Consider the following 12972-nt stretch of genomic DNA (forward strand, 5'->3'; position numbering starts at 1 on the left):
CACTGGAGGGCACGCAGCTGACGGAGCTGGGCTGCGTTCGCCTCGTCTGCCTCGCGCCTTCCACTGGAGCTGTGCGCGCCTCCCGGCTCCCACCGCAGCCCACCCGGCAGAAGAGTCACTACCGGCGCCCAGTGCGCTCTGTCAGTCCGCAAACTCCCTGCCGCCCGCTCCGGGCTTGGCACCAAACACCAGGCTACCATGGTCTGCAAGACTCTCTTCGCTCTTTGCATCTTAACGTCAGGTAATTGGCGCCATCCTCCCGGAAGGGCAGGTCGCGGGGTGGGCCCCAGTGGCGAGCGCGGGGTCGGGGCTGAAGCTAGGAGACCCGGCAGCTAGTCGCCGCGCGCCGGCGCCTCGAGTGGTGCGAGTCTCCGGGTTGAGTGCGCAGGTGTGTGCGCACTTAGATTTGAGGTGATGTGCGCCTTTGGCCGTCCCGAACCGTGCAGAGGGAGGGGACGATGGGGTCCTTGCTGCCGCAGCCCGCGCCCGCACCCGCTCAAACTCCATCTTTGTGGAACAGGTGGCTGGCTGAGCTACACGTTCGAGCCCAGGGTGGGCAACACGGACTGCGCCTCAAGGCTTCTCTTTCTTCACCAGGGTTTCGGAGCGCACTCTGCCAGAGTACGGGACCAGACTTCTTGTTGCGGTTCGGCACTGGAAGGGATGAAAAAACCGGGGAAGTGGGAGTGGGAGGTTCGCATCTGGGAAGGCTTCAGGAGCGGCTGCGCGCCTGGCGGGGCAGGTTTGCTTTCTGGAGTCTTGGCGGTCTCTGATCTCCGGCGTCCATTCCTAGTTACGCTTAGGATGATGTGGCACTAACAGCAGCGGCCCGGCCTTGGTCAGGCTCGCAGTCGTCACTGGGGGTTGCAAGGCTACCTTCTGCCCCAGAGCTCCCCAAAAACGTATCTCATGGAAGAAGCTATTAACTTAGCTAAACTAGCATCCTCTCCCCTCCCCCTGCACCACCTCTGAAAGGCTTCCTAGGAGCCACTCTCGGGTTTCGAGACCACAGACGGCGGCGACCTCTGGCAGCGGGGATGGGGAAAAGGGGAGCCAGACGACTGAGCTCGGCTTGGCGGGGACCGGGGAGAGATTCAGAAAGACGCTTTGAATCTGGAGTTCAGGTACTCATTTTTTCCAGAAAATGTCTCCCGCAAAGGGACAACTGGCTGTGGATATGGTGCTGGTGGAAAAGGTAGCCCGACTGCGCGGCCACTGGCATTTTCAGTTAAATGTGAACCAAAGTCACATAGCGCAAACCGATTCTACTCATGCTTGAGTCTGTATTTCCTCCCTCTGAGTTCGTCGGGTTCCTGCAATTGTGGACACGGGTCGTCGCAATGCCTTGAAAACAAGTTAGAGGTTTCCTGGTAGCTCACAATGGGTAATGCAGTTATAAGGAAAAGTTTCCCAATTTGAAACTATAGCGTATTTTCTCTACTTACTGAACGTCCGTCTGAGAAAACCTCTTTCGCGCTGGTATCTCGGCACGGTTTGGAAACGCGTCCGCGGACAGTTCCCGAACCGCTGGGCTTTGGCTGCCCACCCTCGGGCTGGGCTCAGAGAGCCTGGGTCAGGCAGGTGTAATAGGCAGCGGAGCTCCTGGCTGAATGCCGGTGGTAATTCCCGTAATCCTCAAAGCAGGAGATGCTTACGTAATGACACGGAAGGTACCTTTACTTCTCCTCACTGAAAAATCTTTTCTTGAGGTTCAGAAACCCTTGAGTGAGTCAGTAGAGGGGTTCGTTTGCTAATTTGATTTAGTGGTTTGTCTTATTTATTTAATCATTTCCTTTATTGAACAGCTCTGGCAGTCGTCAAAACCGGGATTAACTCGAACAAGCAATGTATTGTAGCTTCCCCACCCCCACCCCCAAGACGCTTTTTTTTTTTTTTTTTTTTTTTTTTTTTTTAGTTTAACTCCGCTATTGCGGGAGGAATATCACCCTTGACCCACCACCAGAGTGAGGAGACTGGTGGGCCAGGGACCGGCTGAGCACCAAACCTACCCCCATGCAGTAATTAGGATCAGATTCCAGATGGTCACAGCCTTCCAGCTGTGAGGCTCAAGACTCAGGAAGACATACTGCCTCATTTCCCTAGTTATGTTTCGATGTGCATATCCCAAGCGGACAATGATGAAGCTAATGGACGCTGCATTCCCGCTGAAGTTTGTGCCTCTGAAGGAATCTCTTTAAGACATCAGTTTGTTGTTAGAGCGACTTTGCAATAAATTTCATGAAAAAAATATGAAAATTGGCATAAATACCTCATGAGATTCTTTGCACCTTAATTTTAAGGTGTTTTCAAAATGTAAAATATAGTTTTTAAAGAAAAAAATAGACGTGTTGGTAAAGAAGAACGAGATGAGGACTCTTGAAGTGAAAGTGGCACATGTGTTTTGGGGGCTTATCCCAGAACTCCCTAGCAAACCTCTAGTTACTTTCACCAGGCCTTATTCCTTCTCTTTTTCCCCTTCTAGCTATAGGCTTCAAAAATATTTCTGTAAAATTCTTAAGGTGATACTTTCTTGAGCCAGGAAAAGCGTTACACAGGGGCTTATTTTTTGGCTCAACAAATCCTCTCAAAATATACATAATATTTCCTCCAGCACATATAGTGGACACTTGCAAATATGTGTACATTGTCAACAAGCCAGCAAGGGTAGATCTCCACATTTATTCACTCGGGTATATATAAACATATTTATATATTTATGGAGAAAGGGCCTAGCTCTGTCACCCAGACTGGAGTGCAATGGCACGTTTCCAGCTCCACTGCAACCTCGGCCTCCCCATCCTCTCACCTCAAGTTTCCGAGTAGCTGGGACTACAGGTTCACACCACCATAAACAGCTTTTTTTTTTATTTTTATTTTTTGGTAGATATGAGGGGTATTCCTATGTTGCCCAGGTTGGTCTTGATCTCCTGAACGTAAGTGATCCTCTCACCTTGGTCTCCCAAAGTACGGAGATTACAGATGTGAACCACTGTGCCCAGCCTCATTTGTATTTCTAAAAGGAGAGAGAAATCTTAGATGGTCTTCAGTTCTCTCAAGGTTGATTATAGTAGAAAACTAGCATGTCTATTGTATAAACCATTATCAAACACTTCTTATGCCAGTATAAGGCATATTGCAGTACTGATTCCAGATTAAAATACAAACCAGAGCCTCCAGCGTTTGTCCCCAAAACCAAGAAGGGAACGAGAATGGCAGGCCCCTGGTAGCTTCCACCTTTATCCCTCTCCTGCTCCCCGTCTGGAATCTCTTCCTTTGTTCTTGCCACCATGGTTGTTGCATTCAAGTTTTTCATGGCCCTATTTATTTAAAAACTCCCTCAGTGAAGTATGAGATATATTAGAACTTTCAAAGGCATTTTCTGAATACTCAAGAAGGACAAAAAGGAAAGACACTAGGTAAGAGAGGCACAAACTTCTTGGTCCTATTTCTCCTGCACTGGATCTGCTCTGTTTGCCCCTGTCTCCTCTCAGGACCTTCCCCCCATTACCCAGCCACCCTGCGCAGACATATTGGTCCCTTGGTGATTAAGACGTAGATCACCAGAGAGCTAGATTCCCAGTCTGCCACACAGCTAGGGATCCTATTTGTGTTCTGGTTCTGGTAGGTACCTCTTCTCCAGGTAACTAACACCTAGAATGTCCTTATCCTTGAAGGAAGACTGACTTCACCCTGCAGATTTATGACTCTGTACTTGATATATGTCAGCTTAGTAGCCTTATCACACATATATTAAAATGCACAAAATTGTGCACACATTTAAAGGAACAGGAAGGTTGATTATGGTTTCTTGGGGGTGGTTGTGAAGAGTCACTTGCATTCCTTAGCCTGAGAAACTCCTATACCCCTGAAATCCTTGGTCACAGTCAAAGATGTGACATTTCCTTCACATGAAAACTGACCTGAGAAGGCGCATGAACACTCTTTGTTCTCTTTGTTGTTAACTGATGCATTTACAGAGGTAGTGTTTCAAGATGGTAGGTGCGTAGATTCTGCAGCTAGATTGCCTAGGTAAAAATCTAAGCTTTACTACTTACTAATTGTGTGATTGAGGGCAAGTACATTAACCACTCTGCATTTTCTTATCTACAAAATTTGGAGAATAAAAAATTGGAGTTATTGAAAGTGTTCAATAACTGAATATACCTATAGGTATACAGTGCTGGAGACATAGCAAATGCTCAATACGTGTTAGCTGTTGTTGTTGCTATTATTCTTATTAATGAAGTGTACTATATTCTGCACTAATTAGGTCATTCTCTCCAAAAGCAGAGTTTATATGTTTGTACTTGGACTATGTAAATCAAAGATCTCAACTAATATTCCAGTGCAGTGCCAGCTGTTCCAGCAAACCAATGTGCAAATTAAGAAAATATTCAGCTGAGCCTACTAAATGCCTAATTTGAAAAGGTTAATAATGTGCCAACTCAGATTTAGCACAAGAGTCCAAAAAATTCTCAGTAACAAATAGATGTAAAGTCTCATCAAGGACTTTTATTTCTTCCATAGAAACTTTTGCAAACTGGTGTGTTTCAAAAACTGAACTCAGCTAAACCTCAAAGGTCAGTTCCCCAGAGCTACAAACTTGAGATAATTCAGATTAACAACTTAGGAAAAGACAGGTCATTTTGTCCGAATGCTCCAAAACAATGGCAATCATCAATAATTTCCGCATCTCTAATTTAACTTCAGCATTTGACCCCAGTCTAATTGTGCTTGGGTTTTTATGAGAAAAACATTGGCCAAATATTATACTGTTTAAGCAGACTTTCTTAAGCAGTAATTTACCCTAAGGGGGTTATAGCACCCCACCGGAAGCAATGGACAACAACATTTTTTAAGTGTTTTCAAAACGAATTTGACTGTCTTAAATCTAAATGAAGGAATCCTGCAATAGCAGTTAAGACTGTTTGCTTCCAAAAGAAGTATCTATCACTAAAATTGGGCACATTAGTTTAGAAATCAAACTTATTTGTCTTGTTCATAAGATATCAAGTGAAGCAGTTTCTTGGAAAAATTCATGGTTTATGTAGAAGACAGTGGTAATTCTGAGAAGAGGTGGGCAGATAGTGAATGTCTGCTTTATCCAATGTTTGCTTTTTACTTAGACATACAGAGCTAATAGGTTGTCATCTAGTTAATGTGCAAGCCGGGCAACTATTCAGTAAGACTGATTTGTGTATGTAGTTCATGACATTTATTTTTTTAGTTACAGCTTAAATTATTTAAATGACAGGGTTGATGTAACATTGTATTTTCTGCTGTGTGAATCTTTAAATGTTCCTCACAACCCTTTGCACCAGCATAACCAATTTCTTTCACCTATTTTAACATGGCTTATAGATGTTGGGAACTTTGCCATTGGGTAAGTAATAGAAATCATTAAAATGAAATAGACAGTTATAGAATTCATCTCATCTGTGCTTTTCATTGGTACAGGATGGTATAATGTCAATTGAAAATAGTCTTAATTCAGCTAGTATTGCTGAATTTAGCAAATAAAAAACAAAGGTTGTCCAGTCAAATTTGAATGTAAAATGAACAGTGAATTCTAAGTACGTTCCATGCAATATTTGGGACGTACTTAGACCAAATCTTTCTTTGTTGTTTATCTTAAATTCAAATTTAACTATTTGTCTTGTGTTTTAACTGCCAACCATACTTTTGGCCTTTCATCTGCAGTTCATTTATGCAGAGACTTTGATACAGGATTAGCTTTATTTTGAAGCCTACCTCATGGGGCTTGAGTTACCCTGCACCATTTCATTAGAAATAATCTGTTCATGGGAAAACATGGAGATTTAAGAGCAGCTCTCTGGGTTAGCAACTATATGGATTAGGATTTCGAGGCAGCACTCACACCAATGAGATATTTTGATTCTGATTATATATCCATTAACTGTGTATTTCTGAACATTGATTGGATTTATATGGCCTCCCTAAATGACTTTAACCCCTTTTGACTCTTCCTTTATATAAAAAAGTATATTTTTAATGGTAGCAATGGTCTTGCTATAGGGGCTGGGACTCGAAGCCTTCCGGACTCTAACTGGCATTTAATTTAAAAGGAAAGTTATGATTAAAACTGAAAACTTTGAATTTCAGTGCTGTCTTTTGTGCCAGGATCTTAAGAAATCTCACAAATATTAATTATATAAGGTTTACATAATCCCTGCTGGGTAAGTCTATTGGTATCACTTGGAAGCTGTGGCTATATAGAGCCTGAAGCAACATATTAGATACAATTTTAAGACAGATGTTTAAAAAAATCCTTTGATCAACTGAACTGTGGTGGATATTTGTACCTTTTATACCTAAGGCAAAAATCTGTGAATACCTTACTGTTAAGTGGAAAAAATATTAAGATAAATTACCAGGTGTGATATTTAGAAAACATGTCTATTCAATACAAAATAAGGTGAGTGGTAGAATACACCTTTGATGATAACATCTTCCACTTACATTTCAAATTCCAACATTTGATTTTCCTTTCAATGAACAAGGAAATAAGGACCTGGGAACTTCAGTGCAGGTGTTGAACATGAAAGGAATTAGATGACAGAGGGTTTTGTTTATTTGTTTTTTTGTTGTTGTTGTTTTGGCCATGGTTATAAACTTGGAGCTACCATTCAGACTTCCCAGAGGTTAGAACACCTTATATTTCCTAATACGAAGTTAACAAAATACACGTTACCTTTTATGTTGTGATATTTTTACCAGGGGTAGTATACAAGCATAACTTCATTACTTACAGAGTTCATTCACCCACTATTGTATCCATAATGGATAGTTATTGGTCCTCTATCCTTTATGACATGGTTTTAGTTTTGTTGGAAAAGCTTTTGTGATCTGTCTTAGTTCGTCCAGGCCACTATAACAAAACACCATAAACAGGGAGGCTTATAAACAATATTTATTTCTTACAGTTCTAGAGACTGGGAAGTCCAAGATCAGGGCATCTGCAGGTTCTGTGTCTGGAGGGGGCTATCTTTCTGGTTCATTAGCTGTGTCCTCCTCATGTGGTGGAAGGGGTAAGGCACCCCTCTGGGGCCTCTTTTATAAGGCACCACCCTCATGGTCTAATCACTTCCTAAAGTCTCCACCTCCTAATACCATCTTTACCTTGGAGACTAGGATTTCAACATATGAATTTTTTCAGAATGCAAATATTGAAGCCATAGCATGATCCCACAGATAGACAGCAGATAGATACCATAACTAGTGTTGACCATTATTTGATTGTTAGAACACTCCATACTGTAGGACTCTTGCTTTGTACTGTAATTGGATTCTTCAGGAAGAACAGTAACAATTATTGTAAAGGTTAAAGGCGGTCTGTTTATTTAGTATGTTAGTTACAATGTACTGACTATATGTATTTAGGACGATGTTTAAGATCCCAGTCATTCTATTAAGTTAATGTAATGTGTCATATTAGGAAAGGATTTCAGTGTATCTCAGAATTATAACATGAGGTGACCTCACTGCCACTTGTTCATCAGAGGGTCCTAAAGAAAATCTGGTGGATTGAAGATGTCTTTCTTGGCCTTGAAAAGAGGCAAGTTATTGGTAGATCACAAACTCTACTGATCATGGGAATTCTTGCTATTAATGAGCATTGCTGCCTGAAAGGCAACATCAAGACATACACTTTTACCACATTCAACTAGTGGGGAACCCTGGAGGTTTTATCTTAAAAATTACAATGTTGATGGAAATGACGTTCAGGAGGAGAGCCCAGATAGTCTCCTTTTTGGAGACCTAGTCAGATAGGTCAGACCAGAAGAAAAAATATTCATCATTTACATGATAGGAAATGTTGCTGGGGGCAGGAAGTGTGATATCAAATTACATGCAGAAACATGGTAAGAAATGTGCAGTAGGAAGGGGCAGTGGCTGTTTCAGAATTTCTGCACAGATTACGGAGGAGAAGCTGGGGGCATAATGTTTCATGAGACCAAGAAAACATCAAATGGCTGAATCAGGGGAGGAGGAGGATTAAAATTATTTTGGAGTACTAAGTCTCAAACCAACACTAGATGCTACTTCTAGATATGAAAAATTCATTTGATTTCATTTTTAAAGGAATAAGGGATACCTCTTCAAATTTATATGAATATAATATTTGTTTTAGTATGCCTCCTTAGTTCTGTGAAAAGTTACAAAGTGAGCCTTTCAGATGAAATGATGTGTTAGACTTTATGGTGGGTAATTAAGGTAACTTTGGCATCATGAAAGGGAGTGAAGAATAAGAAAATGCCCTGTGGTGTAAAGATGAAAGCAGCTACATGGTTTGACTCAGTTAAGGAGGGCAAAGTGGTCTAGGGTTGCCTACTTCCAGGCATCCTTCCTAGAACTGCTCTTCAAAAACAAACTGATTATGAGAAGACTCTCCTTTAGATGCTCATACGAAGAGAAACATAGCCCTGATATTTATCAGGTGATGAAGGGATTTGTGTTATTTTATATGAGAAGCAATATGGTGTGGTAACAGAGGCTTTAGAGTAAGATAGACCAGCAAGCAATGCCAACTCTGTGCTCTGTTTCCTTCCTTGTAGGGTTATGACAATAGACATAGAGTGCCATGGGAGTAGACATTCAACCAGTCTCCATCAAGTACGTACACCAACAGGAAAAGGATTTATTTTATTTTACTTCATTTGCTTTCTCTGTCTCCCACTACGAGATTGTAAAGTGCATGAGAACAGAAATGATGGTGGGGTTTTTTTCCACTGTTGTATCCCCAGCATGTAGAACAGAGCAAGAAACATAGTGTGTGCTTTATAAATTTTCATTCAGTTTACTTTTAGTTGAGAATCGACATGTGCTAAACCCTGTCCAAGGCTCTGGATATACATTAATGAACAAAGACAAAACTGCCCTCAGGGAATTTACATTCTTTGAGGATGATAATTTTTGACTTAGTCAAAAGGAAATCAGTAGTTGAATATCTAATAGTCATCTCAAACTCAACATGTCCAAAACTGAGCTCCTAGACTTTCTTCCCCTAAGGGGCTTACCTAAAGCCTTCTCCATATCAGTGAATGGAAATGCCACCTTTCTAGCTGCTCAGACTGAAAATCATGAGTCATCCTTGAGTCCTCTTTTTCTCTCAACACTCCTCATCCCAACCTTCAAGAAAGTCTGTCTGCTCTTGTTTTAAAATATGTACAGAGTCCAACCACGTTTTGCCACCTCAGTTTCTCCCACTCTGGTTCAAGCTACTACTATCTTTCTCTAAGAGCACTGCAGTGGCCTCCTCTCAGATCTACTTGCTTTCACCCCTCCCCTCTCAGGTTTGTTTTCTGCATAGCATAGCAACAGCGAATTCATTGGAACTATGTCAGTCACTGCTCTGTTCAGAGTCCTGTAATGGCTCCTTATTGTTTTTAGAGTAAAAGCCAAAACCCTTAGAGTGACCATCAAGACCTCCATGAGCTGGGGCTTCGTTGGTTCTTGAATCGGATCTTCTACACTCTTCTTTGCTCACTCTGCACCAGCCACAGGACTACCTAGTAGCACATAGTAGCCAAGTCCTCTGTCTGGAATGTACTTTCTCCAGATACCCACATGACTAATTCCCTCACTTCCTTAAAACTTTTGTCAAATGTCACCTTCTCAATGAGACTTAACCCTGACCGACCTCTTAAAATTGTAGTCTGTTCCACTTGCCAACACCATATTCCTGGTGCCCCTTATCTGACTCTTGCCTCTACTTTTTCTTTAAAGTCTATCTCCCTCCATCCCTCCTTATGCCTCACTAAAACATAGCTCTAGGAGGACAGAGATTTTTGTCCCTCTTGTTTGCTATGGTATCCCACTGTGTTAGAACACTGTGTGGGCACATGAGGATACTAAAAATCTATTTGTTGAATTGGATGATTAAAATACATTTCTGAGGGCTGGCAAAATGAAGACTTAATTCAGATTTTGCCTTAAATGACCCAAAAATGAGACACTGGCAAACTTGCTTACTATCAGGTGCTTATGTCTAGTGCTTCCAAAAAGCTTTAAAAAAAAAATGAGTCAGGCCTTTAGTCTTCATTGAGGATTACAGAAGCTAAACTTTGAAAATCAGCTATTTTTGAGCTATACACACACAAAATTCTTCTTCTTAAAATGTAAGCTTTATTTGGTGCCATAGACATCATTTAAAAATAGCTGAAACTTTATAAACTCCCTGGACAATTAAGAAAATGTCACCTTTGAGCTCAGCTAGGGAAGATAAAGATACCTTCACCATTTGAGCATTTTTGAGAATTCCAAATAACTAAAAATAACCTGGTGATGAAAAGTGATTTGAGTCTAAGGGAAGCACGATTGAAAGTTACCCAGTTAAGTCTGAGAAATTTAAGTAAATTAAGATGATGAGTGGTAAAGTTATAAGTTAATCACTAATAAGCTCAAGAACAGAATGGGAGCTTTGTTGACCTTAGAGACCCTGTGCTACCGTCTTTGGTTATTCTGAAATATGAATTGTGTTTTATACTAAGCAATGGATAGAAAGGATGCAGAAGTCTTGCCTCAAATAAAACCTGTATCTTAGCCGAGGTTGGAGAAGGAAGCACTTGTCATCTACCCAGCAGGGCTGACACCTCTTGATGTGGCTGGTGTTAAAGTCCCCAAGTTTGGCATATCCCCCAGCTTCATCATGAAACAGATCCTCATGGTACACACTGACTTACTCAAAATAAGAATGTTTAATTATTTTTTGGCTGACAAAAAGAATATGAGCTTAAAAAATAACATGCTTGCCTTGCAGCCTTAGTAATCATGGTAAAATTTAAGATTATATCAACTCGAAGAGCAACCTATAAACAAACCAAAGAAGAGGATGACACTTTGTGTTTATTTAAAATATTTGCTTTGCTTGTTCCATGATATGTCCATTTGTCCATTCTTGAGAAGGGCAGGCTCTCAGCCATCTTGATGTCAGCAGCCCTGACTGTAAACAGAGGTGTGTTCCCAGGGAGTAGCTCTGACCTGTGCTGGAGGCCCAGCAGGGAGCTGTGTCTGGTCTTGTGCTTGTGGCGCTAGAGGACAGGTGACCATGGCCCCACCTCTTCTCCCATGAGAATCACCATGTTCTCCGAGTGAAATGAAAAGCAGGGCCTAATTTCTCACCAGAAGGAAAAGAATTGCACATCAGCAAGAGCAGGCAGGCTTTCAATGCCTCCAATCTCAAAGACAAGTGTGGCTGCTCAGGAAGTGAAAATGGTTCCATCACTGAGAATAGAGTTTCAGATTGGAGGGGTAACAGAAAAGAGGAAAGTGTGGTTTTTGAGATTCAGAAATTTACAGCCAAGATTTTGGTTAAAAAAAAAATTAATGTCATAAGAAACAGCTGTCTCTTGTTTTATAACGCTTTTTTAAAGCCACATTACACAGAAATAGATAAGAATGTATCTGTCACCTACCCATACCTGATTCAAAGTCCTGTTTGTTTGCCTGTTTGGGTTAAGAACTGTTTTTAATAAAAATAAGTTAGAAACAATGTAAATGTCTAACAATAATGTGCTGGTTAGATCAACCAACATAAATTCAACATTCATACTGGGCAATATTAGGCAATTGCTTAAAATAATGAAATGGTCCATGATGTACTGACATGCAAAAATGAATATAATATATTGACATAATATATTGTAGCTTTATATTTCGCAGTACATTGGAAAAGCAAACTACAAAATTAAATGTGCATTGTGTGTGCCTGTGGAGAAAGGGTTTAGAAGGATACAGTGGTATCTGATAAGTGAACCTTGGGTCACTTTTACTTTCTCTCCCTCTCTCTTTCATTCCCTGAACTTTCAAAAAACAGTTTATACTCCCTTTACAATTTTAAAAGTAGAGATATTATGAATATTGTTAATCCCTCTTTAGCAACAGTTAATGTGGTTATAGTGACTGCTAGATGGCTATTTTGATGTTTAAAATCTTGATTCAAAATTCATTCTGCTGGAGCCCTCAAAAATAAGATTTTAGAGAAGCAAATAACCTCAAAAATATTTACCGGGCATCACTGATGTAATGGTCAGAGAAGGTTCTGGGAAGGAATTGACTTAAAGAAATATCCCATTTTCTAAAACCAGATGCTGCGTAAGTCATTGATCAGGACAACCATCTTGCATAGTATTTTAAGGGACTCTGTCCTAACTGATCAGTATTTAATATACTTTGTTAGTTTTTTAGGTCTCCTCTCTTCATCATATATGGGAGCAATTTCTTAAAACATTATTCTGAGCTCTTCTAAAATGAAAGTGGCCAATACAGATATCAAAAAAGAAAAACAGGCCGGGCGCGGTGGCTCAAGCCTGTAATCCCAGCACTTTGGGAGGCCGAGACCGGCGGATCACGAGGTCAGGAGATCGAGACCATCCTGGCTAACATGGTGAAACCCCATCTCTACTAGAAAATACAAAAATAAACTAGCCGGGCGAGGTGGCGGACGCCTGTAGTCCCAGCTACTCGGGAGGCTGAGGCAGGAGAACGGCGTGAACCCGGGAGGCGGAGCTTGCAGTGAGCTGAGATCCTGCCACTGCACTCCAGCCTGGGTGACAGAGCGAGACTCTGTCTCAAAAAAAAAAAAAAAAAGAAAAAAGAAAAACAGCCCTCAGAAGAATATACAATTTATTTTTCTTTTGGCAACGTTAAATTTGTTATATAATCTTTTCAATAAAATAATAGATAAAATGTGGTGTAGGCAAATTACGCTGGAGGATACATTATTAATACTCTATGACATTATCAGAGAGCAGCACAGGTGTGACTGGGGAGAGAGCCGGAGCAGAACTGACTGGAAGTTTTAGGGGTGATCTAGGCCAACCTCTCACATTATAGATAAAACTAGATATTCGGGAGTGTCACATTTTAAAATTTTTAGTTTTGCTAGGTATCACACATTGTGCTACATTCATTTCATCTGCCACTTCATCTAATCCTCTCAGCACCCTAGAA

The 12972-nt window shown here is 41.1% G+C and overlaps 1 protein-coding gene across 2 annotated transcripts in view; it reads left to right on the forward strand.

The window, feature by feature from the left end:
• Nucleotides 1–12972, forward strand: part of PARM1 (prostate androgen-regulated mucin-like protein 1) — a 111830-nt gene continuing 98858 nt past the window's right edge. The window contains exons 1-2 of one of the 2 annotated variants that reach the window (XM_011966159.1): nt 1–241; nt 6945–7049. In XM_011966159.1, coding sequence (XP_011821549.1) covers nt 199–241; nt 6945–7049 — 148 coding nt within the window. In that variant the 5' untranslated portion in view covers nt 1–198. The remainder of the gene's footprint in view (nt 242–6944; nt 7050–12972) is intronic. The other variant, XM_011966160.1, reaches the window with a different exon arrangement.

This window comes from Mandrillus leucophaeus, unplaced genomic scaffold, assembly GCF_000951045.1.
Source record: "Mandrillus leucophaeus isolate KB7577 unplaced genomic scaffold, Mleu.le_1.0 Scaffold75, whole genome shotgun sequence".
In the NCBI taxonomy this organism is placed as follows: domain Eukaryota; kingdom Metazoa; phylum Chordata; class Mammalia; order Primates; family Cercopithecidae; genus Mandrillus; species Mandrillus leucophaeus.